Raw genomic sequence first — 15,769 nt, 5'->3', positions numbered from 1 at the left:
AGAGTGAAAAAGTTGGCTTAAAGCTCAACATTCAGAAAATGAAGATCATGGCATCCGGTCCCATCACTTCATGGGAAATAGATGAGGAAACAGTGGAAACAGTGTCAGACTTTATTTTGGGGGGCTCCAAAATCACTGCAGATGGTGACTGCAGCCATGAAATTACAAGACGCTTACGCCTTGAAAGGAAAGTTATGACCAACCTAGATAGCATATTCAAAAGCAGAGACATTACTTTGCCAACAAAGGTCCATCTAGTCAAGGCTATGGTTTTTCCAGTGGTCATGTATGGATTGAGAGTTGAACTGTGAAGAAAGTTGAGCGCCAAAGAGTTGATGCTTTTGAACTGTGGTGTTGGAGAAGACTCTTGAGAGTCCCTTGGACTGTAAAGAGATCCAACCAGTCCATCCTAAAGGAGATCAGTCCTGGGTGTTCATTGGAAGGTCTGATGCTGAAGCTGAAACTCCAATACTTTGGCCACCTCATGCAAAGAGTTGACTCATTAGAAAAGACCCTGATGCTGGGAAGGATTGGGGGCAGGAGGAGAAGGGGACAACACAGGATGAGATGGCTGGATGGCATCACCGACTCAATGGACATGAGTTTGGGTAAACTCCGGGAGTTGGTGATGGACAGGGCGGCCTGGCATGCTGGGATTCATGGGGTCGCAAAGAGTCGGCTATGACTGAGCGATTGAATTGAACTGATTGTCCATGGGGTTGCAAAAAGTCAGACAGGGCTGAACAACTTTCACTTTCACTTTCCCAGCATCAGGGTCTTTTCCAATGAATCGGCATTTCCCATCAGGTGGTCAAATACTGGAGCTTCAGCATCAGTCCTTCCAGTGAATATTCAGGGCTGATTTCCTTTAGGATTGACTGGTTTGATCTCTGGGCAGTCCAAGGGACTCTCAAGAATCTTCCACAGGACCACAGCTAGAAAACATCCATTTTTTGACACTCAGCCTTTTTTATGGTCCAACTCTCACATCCGTACATGACTTTTGGGAAAACCCTAGCTTTGACTCTATGGACAAAGTGACGGCTCTGCTTTTTAATACATCGTCTAGGTTTGTCATAGCTTTCCTTCCAAGGAGCAAGCGTCTTCATGACTGCAGTCACCGTCTACAGTGATTTTGGAGCCCAAGAAAATAAAGTTTCTCACTGTTTCCAAAAGGACCAGATGCCAAGGTCTTAGTTTTTTGAATGTTGAGTTTTAACCCAGGTTTTTCACTCTCCTCTTTCACCCTCATCAAGAAGCCCTTTAGTTCCTCTCCACCTTCTGCCATTGCCATTAGAGTTCTATCCTCTGCATATCTGAGCTTATTGATATTTCTCCTGGCAGTCTTGATTCCAGCTTATGATCCATCCAGCCCAGCATTTTGCGGGACGTACTCTGCATGTGTACATGCTAAGGTGCTTCAGTTTTGTCTGACTCTTTGTGACCGCATGGGCTATAGCCGGCCAGGCACCTCTGTCCATGGGATTCTCCAGGCAAGAACATTGGAATGGGTTGCCACGCCCTCTTTCAGAGACAGAAACCCTACCTCTTATGTCTTTTGCATTGGCAGGCAGGTTATTTACCATTAGCGCCACTTGGGAGGCCCAGTTACTGTGAACAAGAAGTTAAATAAGCAGGGTGACAGTAGATAGCCTTGATATACTCCTTTCCCTATTTTGAACCAGTCAACTACTCTGTGTCCGGTTCTAACTCATGCTTCTTGACCTGCATACTGGTTTCTCAGCAGACAGGTAAGGGAGTCTGGTACTCCCCTCTCTTTAACAAGTTTTAACAAACTGTTGGGATCCACACAGTCAAAGACTTAACATACTCAATGAAGCAGAAATAGATGCTTTTTCAGGAATTCCCTTGCTTTTTCTGTGATCCAAAGGATATTGGCAATTTGGTCTCTGGTTCCTCTGCCTTTTCTAAATCTAGCTTATACATCTGGAAGTTCTCGGTTCACATACTCTTGAAGCCTAGCTTGAAGAATTTTGAGCATAACCTTGCAAACATGCAAAATGAGGGCAACTGTACAGTAGTTTGAATATCTATGGCATTGCTCTTCTCTGGGGCTGGAATGAAAATTAACCTTTTCTAGTCCTATGGCCACTGCTGAGTTTTCCAAATTTGCTGACATATTGAATGCAGCACTTCAACAGCATCATTTTTTAGGATTTTAAATAGCTCAACTGGAATTCCTTCACCTCTACTAGCTTTGCTTGTAGTAATGCTTCCTAAGGCCCACTTAATTTCACACTCCAGGATGTCTGGCTGTAGGTGAGTTACCACACCATCGTGGTTATCTGGGTCATTAAGACCTTTCTTGTATAGTTCTTTGGTGTATTCTTGCCCCCTCTTCTTAATCTCTTCTGCTTCTGTTAGGTCCTTACCATTTCTGTCTTTTATCATGCACCATCCTCACATGAAATGTTCCCTTGATATTTCCAAGTTTCTTGAAGTGATCTCTGGTATTTCCCATTCTATTGTTTACTTCTTCGCACTGTTCATTTATGAAGGGTTTCTTATCGTTCCTTGCTATTCTCTGGAACTCTGCATTCAGTTGGGTATATCTTTCCTTTTCTCCTTTGCCCTTCACTTCTCTTCTTTCTCAGCTATTTGTAAAGCCTCCTCAGACAACCACTTTGCCATCCTGCATTTCTTTTTCTTTGGTATGGTTTTGATCACTAACTCCTGTACAATGTTATGAACCTCTGTCCATAGTTCTTCAGACACTCTATCAGATCTACTCCTTTGAAGCTAGTCGTCACCATCACTGTATAATCATACGGGATTTGATTTAGGTCATACCTGAATGGCCTAATGGTTTTCCCTACTTTCTTTAATTAAAGCCTAAGTTTTGCAATAAGAAGCCCATGATGTGAGCCACAGGCAGCTCCAGGTCTTGTTTTTTTGCTGACTATATAGAGTTTCTCCATCTGGGTCTGTGAAGAACATAATCAATCTGATATTGGTATTGACCACCTGGTGATGTCCACATATAGTCATATCTTGGGTTGTTGGAAAATGGTATTTGCTATGACCGGTGTGTTCTCTTAAGAAAACTCTTATTAGCCTTTGCCCTGCTTCTTTATTTTGTACTCTGAGGCCAAACTTGCCTGTTATTCTGGGTCTCTCTTGACTTCCTACTTTTGCATTCAAATCCCCTATGATGAAAAGACATCTTTTTTTGGTGTTGGTTCTAGAAAGTCTTGTAATTCTTCATAGAAGCAGTCAGCTTCAGCTTCTTCTGCATCAGTGGTTGGCACACTGACTTGGATTACTGTGATGCTGAATGGTTTGCTTTGGAAATTCACTGAGATCATTCTATCATTTTTGAGATTGCACCGAAGTATTGCATATTGGACTCTATGAGGGCTAATGCATTTTTTCTAAGTGAGTCTTGCCCACAGTAGTAGATGCAATGGTCATCTGAATTAAATTTGCCCATTCTTGTCCATTTCAGTCACTGATTGCTAAGATGTTGATGTTCAATCTTGCCATCTCCTGCTTGACCACGTCCAATTTACCTTGATTCATGGACCTAACATTCCAGGTTCCTATGCAATACTGTTCTTTACTGCATCAGACTTTACTTTCACCACCAGACACATCCACAACTGAGCATCATTTCTGCTTCAGCCCAGACATTTCATTCTTCCTGGAGCTATTAGTAATTGCCCTCTGCTCTTCCTCTGTAGCATATTGGACACCTTCTCACACAGAGGGCTCCTCTTCCGGTGTTGTATCTGTTTGCCTCTTCATACTGTTGATTGGGTTCTCTTGGCAAAAAATACTTCTTCCTGCAGTGGACCACATTTTATCTTAACTCTTCACTATGACCCATTCATCTTGGGTGGCCCTGCATGGCAAGGCTCATGGCTTCACTGAGTTATGCAAGCCCTTTCACCACAAGAAGCCTGTGATCCATGAAGGGGAAATGACCAATTACTAGATTTTTATTTTCAGTCTTTACTCAACAGCTTCCAACATAACTGATCTCTCTGCTCTTCAATTCACTCCTCATGGATTTCCTCACATTTCACTGGTCATCCTCTAATGTTGTTCCTTTGCTGGCCCCTTCCCTGTTTGCTGCTGCTCAGTCACTTCAGTCGTGTCCAACTCTGTGCAACCCCATAAGACAGCAGCCCACCAGGCTCCGCTGTCCCTGGGATTCTCCAGGCAAGAACACTGGAGTGGGTTGCCATTTCCTTCTCCAATGCATGAAAGTGAAAAGTCAAAGTGAAGTCGCTCAGTCATGTTCGACTCTTCGCAACCCCATGGACTCCAGCCTACCAGGCTCCTCCGTCCATGGGATTTTCCAGGCAAGAGTACTGGAGTGGGGTGCCATTTTGCAGACTTCTTAATAATAGAGTCTGGCAAGGCTCATTTATTTCTCTTATTTTTTTTATCTGTGTTCACTGCCTTCATAACCTAATCCAGTTCCATGACTTTAAAAACTATCTCTAGACTGCTGATTCTCAGATATGTAAACCCAGCTCATACCCATCTTCAGAATTCTTGCTTATCTGATACCTCCTACAGAGACACCCTAAAAGATGTCTCAAATTCATAATTCAAAATGTAACTCCTGATCTTTGTCGACAAAATCAGCTTCACCCACAGCCTTTCCCTTGACAGCTGAGGGCAACGCTATACTGCCAGTTGTTCAGGCTGAAAATCTTGGGCGTTATCCATAAATCCCCTCTCTCGTAATTCACAGTCAGTGATTAGGAAGTTCTGTTGGCTTATCCTTAGCTATATCCAGAACCCACATGTCCTTATCTACTACGATCCTGAACTGAGACGTCATTATTGGCTATATTAGGCCTGTGACTTCCTAGTTGATGGTTGACAAAGCAGTTAGAGACACCATTATAATGTACACCATTCTTATTAGGGACATTGCCAGGATTCGCTTTTACAATTATTATGAGATTCCTTTGATTTTATCTTTTCTTAGTAACCATTTAAGCAATTTTTTTGGAATACAGTTGATTTACAATGTTGTATTAGTTAGAAGCTCACTTATGTCTAAGTCAATAAAAGCAAATTCTATCATGAAATAGCTAACAAATATCTTTTTTAATAGGGTAGGATTGCTTATAATGTTCCTAAATTTAAAAAAGGACAGAAATTCTTAAAAAAAAAATGTACACCAGGTCCCATCACTCCTATGCTCAAACACTGAAATAGCTACCTTAAGTCCCCAAAATGGCTCCACCCTCCTGCCCTCCTGTAAATTCTTTGACCTGTCTTCCTATTTCCTTCCCTCACTCATTCCAACCCGGTCATTCAGCCCTGAGTGCCGTTCCTCAAACACACAGATAGGCTCCTACTTGTTAGGGCATCAGTCCACTTGACACTCTGCCTGGAAAGTTCTTACCTGAGAGAGTCTCAGAGCTACCCCTTCCTCACCTCCAAGTGTTTGCTCAGATGTCTTAGTGGTGAGGCTACCTGCCTATCATTTTAAAAATTGAAACCTACCCTCTCACTCCCCATCCCTCTTGGTCTTTTATGTAGCACATATTATCATCTCACATACTATATAATGAATCATTTCTTCTGTTTATTGTTCATTTTCTGTCTCAGTGTTAGAATGTAAGCTCAAGACCAACTACTGAGAGGGCTGGCTGACTGGATGGGGTGAGTGATCATCCTGACATAAGAGGTCGGACTATTTCATTTGATCTGGCACTCCAGGTTGGTAGGTGCCCAATATGCTACTGAAGATCAGTGGAGAAATAACTTCAGAAAGAATGAAGGGATGGAGCCAAAGCAAAAACAACACCCAGTTGTGGATATGACTGGTGAGAGAAGCAAGGTACAATGCTGTAAAGAGCATTATTGCATAGGAACCTAGAATGTTCCTATGAATGGTCCATGAATCAGAGCAAACTGGAAGTGGTCAAACAGGAGGTGGCAAGAGTGAACGTTGACATTCTAGGAATCAGCGAACTAAAATGGACTGGAATGGGTGAATTTAACTCAGATGGCCATTATATCTACTACTGTGGGCAGGAATCCCTTAGAGGAAATGGAGTCACCATCATGGTCAACAAAAGAGTCTGAAATGCAGTACTTGGATGCAAAAAAAAAAAGCCTCCTGATGAACGTGAAAGAGGAGAGTGAAAAAGTTGTCTTCAAACTCAACATTCAGAAAACTAAGATGGCACCTGGTCCTGTCACTTCATGGCAAATAGATGGGGAAACAGTGGAAACAGTGGCTGACTTTATTTTTTGGGGGGCTCCAAAATCACTGCAGATGGTGACTGCAGCCATGAAATTAAAAGACGCTTCCTCCTTGGAAGGAAAGTTATGACCAACCTAGATAGCATATTCAAAAGCAGAGACATTACTTTGCCAACAAAGGTCTGTCTAGTCAAGGCTATGGTTTTTCTAATAGTCATGTATGGATGTGAGAGTTGGAGTATAAAGAAAGCTGAGCGATGAAGTATTGATGCTTTTGAACTGTGCTGTTGGAGAAGACTCTTGAGAGTCCCTTGGACTACAAGGCAATCCAACCAGTCCATCCTAAAGGAGGTCAGTCCTGGGTGTTCACTGGAAGGACTGATGTTGAAGCTGAAACTCCAATACTTTGGCCACCTGATGGGAAGAGCTGACTCATTTGAAAAGACTCTGATGCTGGGAAAGATTGAGGGCAGGAGGAGAAGGGGACGACAGAGGATGAGATGGTTGGATGGCATCACCGACTCAATGGACATGAGTTTGGGTGGACTCCGGGAGTTGGTGATTGACAGGGATGCATGGAATGCTACAGTTTATGGGGTCACAAAGAGTTGGACACAATTGAGCGACTGAAATGAACTGAGAACTCCATATTCACACACCCGCAAGTGAAACTTTCACAGCATGTGCTGAGAAGCATATACTCTTAGAGCTACAATGGAATCAAAAGGTTATCTTCCTAGACAGGCAGGCAACCAGATATTGAGAGATAACTGACCTGCCTACATTCACACAGACAGCTAATAGCAAACTAGTTGGCCATGATTTTTTTTTTTTGTACCTTCCTAGTCTCGTGTCTAGAAAGATAATCTAAGTCAGAAGAAAAAAAGCAATGATTATTAAATACTGTCCAAGGTCAAAGACTAGAAAGAGCTAGCACTGTTTCAGTAATTCTGTAAAAAGCCATTCTACATGGAAAAATAAAAGTATCCCATTTATAATCAGTGTTTCTATAGCAGCTAGTGTTGAATGGAAGTTAAGAAGAGAATGAGAAAACTGAAGCTGCATCAGCATCTTCCCCACAGTCCCAGAGGCCCCTGCATTGTGGATGCAGGACAAGCCGCGCAGCTGCACAGGCACTCACTCAGATTCTCCAGCAGGTGCTTGCAGTCATCAGTAGCAACATCGTGTGCGGTCCGATTACACTTATCTCTTCTTTCCGGCTCCAGCCCTCCGTGCCTACACAAGACTTCTAGGCAGTTCTGTGAAGACAAGAACTCCATTACCTCCTGTCCAAATGAATCAACTCAAGTGAAAACTCCAAGGGAAGATTCAGCGACCTGTGGCAAGCCAATCAGGAATTCTCGATCAGAAAGCTTATTTCTTTTCCAACAATCCAAATATACAGATTAATCTAAACACTGTCTCCAAGTAAAAAGCAAAGAGGGCTTCATTTACATGTGATTCACAGGATCAAAACACTGCTGCTCTTAGAACAGCCTCTTAGGTTCCAAGAGAAAAACTGGCTTACTAATCACTCAGTTTGCAGAGTGCCATTAAGGAAAAAAGACTTGGGCAGACAGTATCCTTTTATGGTAATCTGGAAATACAAAAAGACTTCTGCTACAACCGAATGCCCAGCATTGTCTTCTAGACCAGGTATTGTCTTCCTGGTCATAAAAGTGCAGAGTTCAAATTCTGTCCCAGAGTCCTTGTAACCACAAATATATTTTGGATCTTATGTTGTCTTATTTTTTATTTGAAAATTATATGTAAATACCATATTGACTGAGGTTTTAGAAAAACACTCTCAATAGACATGGAAGTTACGTGCCCTTGCTTTTTAAGTTTCTTCTGTATTGCTCCAGGGAGTCTCCACTCAAAAGGTATCACTAGCCTTTGAGGTGAAAGGTCTTGGTTTTCCAAAGTTTTTCGATTCAAAGTGGTAGACAGACAATATATATATATGCAAACATTTTCAAGTAAGTGCATGGCAGGATACTACATTGGGATATTTATCAAGGAGCTCTGCTATTTCAACTTCTATTACTTCCTGATTTGTCTCCTGATTTCCCATCAAAGTAAGCACAAAATGGAATAAACCAGAAACCATGAAAAGGAACTAACAACCAAAACAAGCACTGTTCTTGTCATCACTTCCCTACACGTACACACACACTTACACACTTACACACACACACACACACACACACACACACACAGGCTTTGGGCAGACTTTCACTTTTGACAACACAGTAAACAAGGAGTCTGAGCAGCTTTCCCTAATCTTGCTGTAAGATACTTTTTTGTGTGTTTTATAAAACATGTTTTCCTTACTGATGTAAGGAAAATACATACATAATATCTATGTAGAAAAGTACATAAATAAGTGTGAAGCTTGCAGAATTACCACAAAGTGAACATACTTGTGGGAGGAGTATTCTGGAAGCCCCCTTAATGTTCCATCTCAACCACTAATCCCTCCTTTCTCCTCACAAAGGCAGCTACTATTATGATTTCTAAGATGGGAAGTCCACTTAGCCTGTTTTAAGAGTTTTATATAAATGGAACCATATTACAGGTACACTTTTATATCTGGCTTCTTTTCAATCACCATAATACTATAAAATTCATACATGTATTAGGAATAGTTATAATTCAATTCATCCTATTTTAAAATTACTGTGTATCACATGGATATACCACAGTTCATCTCTACTCTTGTTGGTGGGCATTTGGGTTCTACTATGGACATTCTGATACGTGTCCTTTGGCAGACACAGGTACACATTTCTATTGGGTATACATACAGAGTCGGTCTGCTGGGGCACAGGGTATGCAGACGTTCTGTATCTGTGTATACTGCAAAGAGCTTTTAAAAGTGGCTATACCAAACTCCACTCCCCCCAGGAGTATATCTGAGTTCCAGTTGCTTCCTATTGCCTCCTAAACATATTTTAAATGCAATCATAGTCCACGAGGAAATACAAGGAATGCATAAGGGTCAGAAAGAAAAAGAGTAAGCTGAGATCACCAAGTAAGTGAAATATGAAAAGGAAGCCAGTGCTGATTTAATATAGGGGCTCTTTTTGGATGCTTGAGGGGATGGGAGACAAGGCCTCGGTACCTGCAAAATGGAGGAGCTGAGCCAGAGGACCTTTGAATAAAGAAAATCTGTTTGCCTGCAAAGGGATTAACTGACAGCGTTTATCACTGCTGCTGTCGAGGCTGGAGGAATCTCCTCTAACAATCAAGTCTGGCTTTCATAGATCTGGGGTTCAAGTTTTAAAAAATCACTAAGCTAAGAAATGAACTAAAAACTAAGCCAAATAAATAAATAATAGTTTTTATCCCATTGATATTACTAATTTGTACAACATCAGTAAATGCATGAGAGTTAATGAAATTGACTCAAATGAAAGATTCAAGCAGAATGAAATCTGAGCACTAAACTTCATGAATTCTCAGATGATAAGAGACAGAAATAATACATTTATTACACAAGTTAGTACTTGTAGCAAAAACAGGTTAGAGGTAAAACAGACCTGGTGTCTTATCCTGCCAATATAAATGATTTTTATCTGACTTTTGGTAAATTATTTAACATTTTTCTGCTTCAGTTTCCTTATCTGTGTCTCATATATCTATATTTCAAAAGGTTGTTAGGTGATTTAAATGAAAAGCTAGTAATTTATATTCTTGGCACATAGAACACTCTCAATATTTATTAGCTTGCTGTATTTGTTACAATCAACATAATCATCACTAATTAGAAAACAGCCCAAGTATTCAAGTAAGTGGTGAGGAATTATAGCACATCAACAAATGTCACAATTCTAGGTGATGTTAGTTCAAATTAGAAACAGAAATGATAAAAGATGCAACCAAAATTTGCAAGATTCAAGTCCACCTATAAGGTGGGTTGTGTATAATTATTATAGTCAGGCAGATCAGTAGGCAATAATCTAAGCAGTGGCTTTCTCTATAAGGAAGCACAGAATGTCAGAAAGACAGCAGGATAAGGCATATCCAAATGGGGCCACAACTGTGAGTTTCCCAGCACTCTGCTGAGCTCCATGGGGAACACAAAGAAGATGAGAACTTTACCTAACCAACACTTAACAACAGCAGCTACAAAAACTATTCAAGCACATGCTAAGCGCCAGGCACCGTTACAAGACTGCACGTGTATTTAGTGCTCATCAAACCTCACAACGTTATGAAATAGGAACTAAGCACCTGCATGCCAGGAGCTGTGTCAAGACCCCAGGGTTGTGACGATGAATAAGGTAACAGTTCTGTTTCTCCGGCAGAAACATGACATGTTGTCAAGAGTCATGAGGAAAACATGCAGGAAAGGGGGCCTATGGAAGTGAGGGGCAAAGTTTTACTCAGCAGAAGAAGAAGCGGGAAAGGTAGAGAAAAACATCTAAGCTCTCTCACTGATGGGTGGGATCTGAGCGAAGAGAACAAATGCTGTGATGCCAACTGCTGTTTCTGGACACGGATTCTCAGGGGACCTAAACTGGGCAGACTATTCCAAGGGATGTAGAGCAAGTAGTCCAGATGACTAAGTCTAAGTTAAAGTGCTATTAACCACAACATAGATACATGTCTCTAGCGAGCAGAAACTTTAAAAGACAGTGGGCTTTGGTTTCGGCTTCTATTTTCACTCACATCCCAATTGCCAGAACTTAGGTAGGCAGCCACGGTCATCTTCCAGGAAGCTGGAAAATGTAGTCTTTATTTGGGGCTGAACTCTGAGAGGTTTGTTATTGTAGAAGAGGGGAGAAGGGATGTTTAGGGTCAATGAACCACCTCTGTCAGTGGCCTTTAAGAGCTGAGAAGAAAGGTACCAGTGCCAGGTAGACTAAGAAGAACACTCACGTCCAAAGAGCTAGAGATAAGATCCAGCTCAGGGCAGGAAACCTGAGACACTGAGCTTGGGCAGAGGGAGTGGGAGGGAATTCAGTCCGCAAATGCACAGGTGAGGTCCAGCACCCACGTCAGGAACAACCTTGGGATGTGGCTGTGCCCACTGCTGGGCAGAGCAGGGGAGATGGAGAAACAACACGATGGGTAACAACAGCTGAGGAAGCAGAGATTTAGGGGGGAGACGAAGGTGGCTGGAGTTAGCCAGGAAGGGCTGAGGGTGAGGGAGCATGACTCTTTGCAGGAGACAGAAGGATACGTCTGGGTAGACAAGTGCCGTGATCAACTCAGTTCTGAAAACCAACTAGTGAGTTTGGAAGACATACTGAAAAACAAAGTGACAGGAAGGAGACCGGTTAAGAGAGAACTGTCATAAAATTTACTCATTTACTCCTTGATTCAACAAACGTTTAGTACCCGTGGGCCAGAGGCTGCTGAGCACAATATATACAATGATGAAAGTGATTTTTTTGGAGGCAGTGGAGAGGGAAGCGGGTATATAAATAATTCCAGTAAAGAACAAGCTCCCTAAGTGAAGTGTGAAGAGGTACCCTGGGAGCAATGAACTCCTGGAAGCCAAGACCTAAGCTGAGATGTTTTCCAGGCAGGGAGGGGTCAGGACAGAAGGGGCCATTTGGGGTAATGGGAACAGCAGATGCAAAGGCAGGGAGAGGAGACAGCACAGGATGTCTGCAGGATTCGAGCAGAGAGCACAGGGGAGAAGGAGCCAGGAGTGTGCTGGTGCAAAGAGGCTGAGGCCAGAGCTGGAAGGGACCTGACTGTCACGTACAGGGCTGGCACTCATCTTCGAAGTGACAGAAAGATCAGTTATCCTTGGAAAGATGAGGGGTAAAATACACAACCAACTAGAAAGGTCCCTCTCAAAGCAGCATAAAGGAGGTGGTGAGACTGGAGATGGGGAGACCACAGCAGCCTATGCAAGTTCAGACAGCCTGTGATAAGGGCTCCCAGAGGGACATCCTGGAATGTGTTTAAAAACACAGCCTCCTCTTTGTTCATGCACTCATTTATAAAGGAATAAAATCTAGAATTGTATCCATCATTTGAACTCAGTAACTTAGGAAGATGGAGCAAGAGACACAAATGTCAGATGATGTTACTGGATTAAGAGAGGAGGAACAGAGATGCATTATAAACACAGAAGTCTGGGGACACATCCTCATGGAGCTGTTTGGTGGAAATAAATGTGAATATGGCCATCAGTAGGGCTTCCTGGATGGCTCAGCAGTAAAGAAGCAACCTGCAATGCATGAGACTTGCAGGAGATATGGGTTCAATCCCTGGTCAGGAAGATCCCCTGGAGAAGGAAATGGCAACCCACTCCAATATTCTTGCCTGGGAAATCCCATGGACAGAGGAGCCTGGCGGGCTACAGTCCATGGGGTCACAAAGAGCTGGACACAACTGAGTGACTAAACACCACCATCACCACTATAGATAGATAGCAATGGCCATCGATAGGGTTACCGTACATCTGTCTGAACTAAGACACTTTTAGGAGTAAAAGGGGGCACTGTTAATGGTTCCATTGGGATGATGGGCATCCACAAGGGCTGTATTGGGCCAACTGGGCTATCAAGGAGATGCCCTGTAAATCGTGGGCTTCCTACACAGGATCTTCCTGAAAGGACTGACGATGTGAATAAGTGGCTAGAGAGAAGATTTTGGAACCTCTACAGATTATATTCTGGGGACCAGTAAGATCATTCAAGGGGGAAAGTATAGAGTGAGAGCAGAAAAAGGGTCAAATTAGATCCATGAAAGGTGTCAGTGGAAAACACTGGAAAACACTGGAAGTGCAGCTCTTCAGTGAGGGGTGGGAGCACAACTCTGGTTGGCCAAGTTTATGTGAGAATCCTTTAGGATCCTGTCAGTGAGTCACTGGTGGTTAAATTAAGCAAGTGTGCAACGCTCTGCACTGGACATTCTGGAATGAGGTTTTAAAAAAGAGCCTTTCCTTTGTCTACACACAGTTGAGTCAATCTGGCCTTTTCAAAAATAATCTTATAAAAATTAAGGGGAAAATAGTCAAGGAGAATCAAAAGCACAAAAAATAAAAGACTCCAAAGACTGGATTTCTATTTACCATGATTAGCATCTAGTCCCAAAGATTTGGTCCAACCTCACAAATTATCCTGTCTTTGTCTTTTCTAGCCAGGTACCCAACTCTCTGTGACAAGAAAGAATTTTAAGGACTCCTATCATTTTTTTTCTTCTTTGTAGGCGTGACCTAGGGAGAGAAAATCTACATTGTAGGGCTCTATGTGGGCCTCTGCACTTAAGATACACACCTCATGCAGACCATCCAGTTAGGGCGGATGCTAGAATGTGGGAGGAAATGCCTGGGATTCACCTGGTTAAGAGCTAAAAAGGCATCAGTCAGTCTACAATCCCAGAACAATGCGAGAACAGCATAAAGATGGCAACAAGAGGACCACTGCCTGACCAGAGGACCACGGGCCTGCTTAGGGATGACCTCTAGGATGGTGGAAAATAAATGACTAGAAAGCAGGTAAAAAGCCAGGTGGGAGATCTGGGCTTGGGAAGAGTTATTGTAGAAGCCACAGTTGAAGTTGAAAGACTGGATAAATTCTTAAAAATAGGACTAGGCAGCTAGGATGGCTTGGGAGTTTCCTAGGGTTAAAAAAGAAAAAACAGAAAAAAAACAAAGAAAAAGTCTGATCATCAAATTCAGAAGGGAAGCAAGGAAGGGGCAGTGTTGTGGAAGCCAAGGAGAGGTCTGCATTAGAATCAACATGTTAAACAACCCAGAAAGACTGAGTAAGAACAGGAGTGATAGGTAGCCTCCGCCTTTGGCAATATGTAAGCTAGAGTTAAAATCTACTCCTGGACTTACAACATGCAGAGTCCCTCAAATTAAGAATCTGTTGTATGAGAGCTTTGACAACCAGATGCTCAAATCCAGATACTCTCCCTAATCTATTTCTGCTGCAGGAACTTGATGTGTCAAAGTTCTCATGACAGAACACAGAGTTTCACTAAGACATTCTTCTATCTACGCACACTGAGTGATGAAAACAAGTTTATCCTCAGTGACGAGTTCGGCCGTGCAGTAGTCACAGACCAGCTTTAGAGAGAGCTACGCTGGTTACCAAAGACCAAATGGTGATTATAAATTGCTTAGTCATTGGGAAAAAGACCAAGAACTAAGTGGAAAAAGGACTGACTGAGGAACCTGATCTTCTATGAATTGACTTTGGGGAATTAGTTATGCGATTTCCCAAAACTGAAACTTTTTCATCTGCAAGGCAAGGGGGTTGGAATAGATGAGCTATGTGTCTTCAAGCTCCAAAATCCCACGTTTGTCAGTTGAGAAACATGTGGAAACTGAAGTGATATTCTTGGGTAACAATGCGCTACTACCTTATGTAGATCGGACACATGTATGCTATGGTAGAAAAAAAAAAACATACATCTTTTAAGCCCTACTGTGGTCAGTGTAGAATCTCTTCACCCACACAATGATTAACTCAGGATTGTAATGTATTTTTTCTGAAAACTACTCTTAGCAACTTAGTTGTGAATAGACTACCTCTCTGGACAACTATCTCAGCCACGATATAAACACTGTATTAGGCAAAGGATGCAAAAATATCTTCCAATACCCATGACTAGGAAGGCAGGCTGAGTGGTATCGTGTGAAGAGTAATGAAACCAGACAATCTGGTCTTCATTCCCAATGTCTATTCATCTCTCCATAGTTTGAAGTGAAGTGAAGTCGTTCAGTCGTGTCTGACTCTTTGCGACCCCGTGGACCGTAGCCTACCAGGCTTCTCCGTCCATGGGATTCTCCAGGCAAGAGTACTGGAGTGGGTTACCATTTCCTTCTCCAGGGGATCTTCCCGACCCAGGAATCGAACCCGGGTCTCCCGCATTGGGGGCAGACGCTTTAACCTCTGAGCCACCAGGGAAGTTCCATAGTTTAAATGTCCTAATTGTAATGAAGAAGTAAGCCTGCAAGACAAAGTATCTACTCCAGGGCAAAAAAAAAAAAAAAAAAGCCTGTTATTTTAATCTATTATTTTTCTTTGCAGTGTGTCAATGTTGTCAGCCACGCTTACTTTCTAAAATCTCTCTTCTTATTCAAAATTTATTTATTTATTTTTTTCCTCCAATTTTATTTATTTTTTTTTTTTTAAACTTTACATAATTGTATTAGTTTTGCCAAATATCAAAATGAATCCGCCACAGGTTCAAAATTTATCTTAAATTCTTAAAATAAGAGACTATTGGAAGAGTCATATTAGATATGAGAAATTCTATTTCCCTTGACAGAGCATCCACGTTGCCAAGGGCCTGGGAATCCATGAAGATACCATCTTCAGCCATGAAACCACCAAGCCTAATGAGGAGTTCATAAAGGAGGAGCTGAGTGGCACCATAAGCCCCCACCCTAAAGGGTTACTCAACCTGGAGGGAGAGCTCCTCTCAGTGATGCTCAGGTTTCATATTCTTTTTTTCTTGCCTTCAGGTTGAGCGTATGAACAGCCTACCACTGTCAGTAACCTTTCACATTATACTCTGAGATTTTCTAGAAGAGGGAGGTAAGTAAAAAAACCACCCCTGCAACATACATTTTCTCCATCAAATGAGATTCACTGTCCTA

The 15,769-nt window shown here is 42.2% G+C and overlaps 1 protein-coding gene across 3 annotated transcripts in view; it reads right to left on the bottom strand.

Moving 5' to 3' along the window:
* Positions 1-15,769, bottom strand: part of CTTNBP2 (cortactin binding protein 2) — a 168,904-nt gene that overhangs the window by 50,238 nt on the left and 102,897 nt on the right. For all 3 annotated transcript variants that reach the window (XM_005205448.5, XM_059885861.1, XM_059885862.1), the window contains one exon: positions 7,334-7,451. In XM_005205448.5, coding sequence (XP_005205505.2) covers positions 7,334-7,451 — 118 coding nt within the window. The remainder of the gene's footprint in view (positions 1-7,333; positions 7,452-15,769) is intronic.

This window comes from Bos taurus, chromosome 4, assembly GCF_002263795.3.
Source record: "Bos taurus isolate L1 Dominette 01449 registration number 42190680 breed Hereford chromosome 4, ARS-UCD2.0, whole genome shotgun sequence".
In the NCBI taxonomy this organism is placed as follows: domain Eukaryota; kingdom Metazoa; phylum Chordata; class Mammalia; order Artiodactyla; family Bovidae; genus Bos; species Bos taurus.
This window is presented reverse-complemented; position numbering and strand designations above follow the sequence as displayed.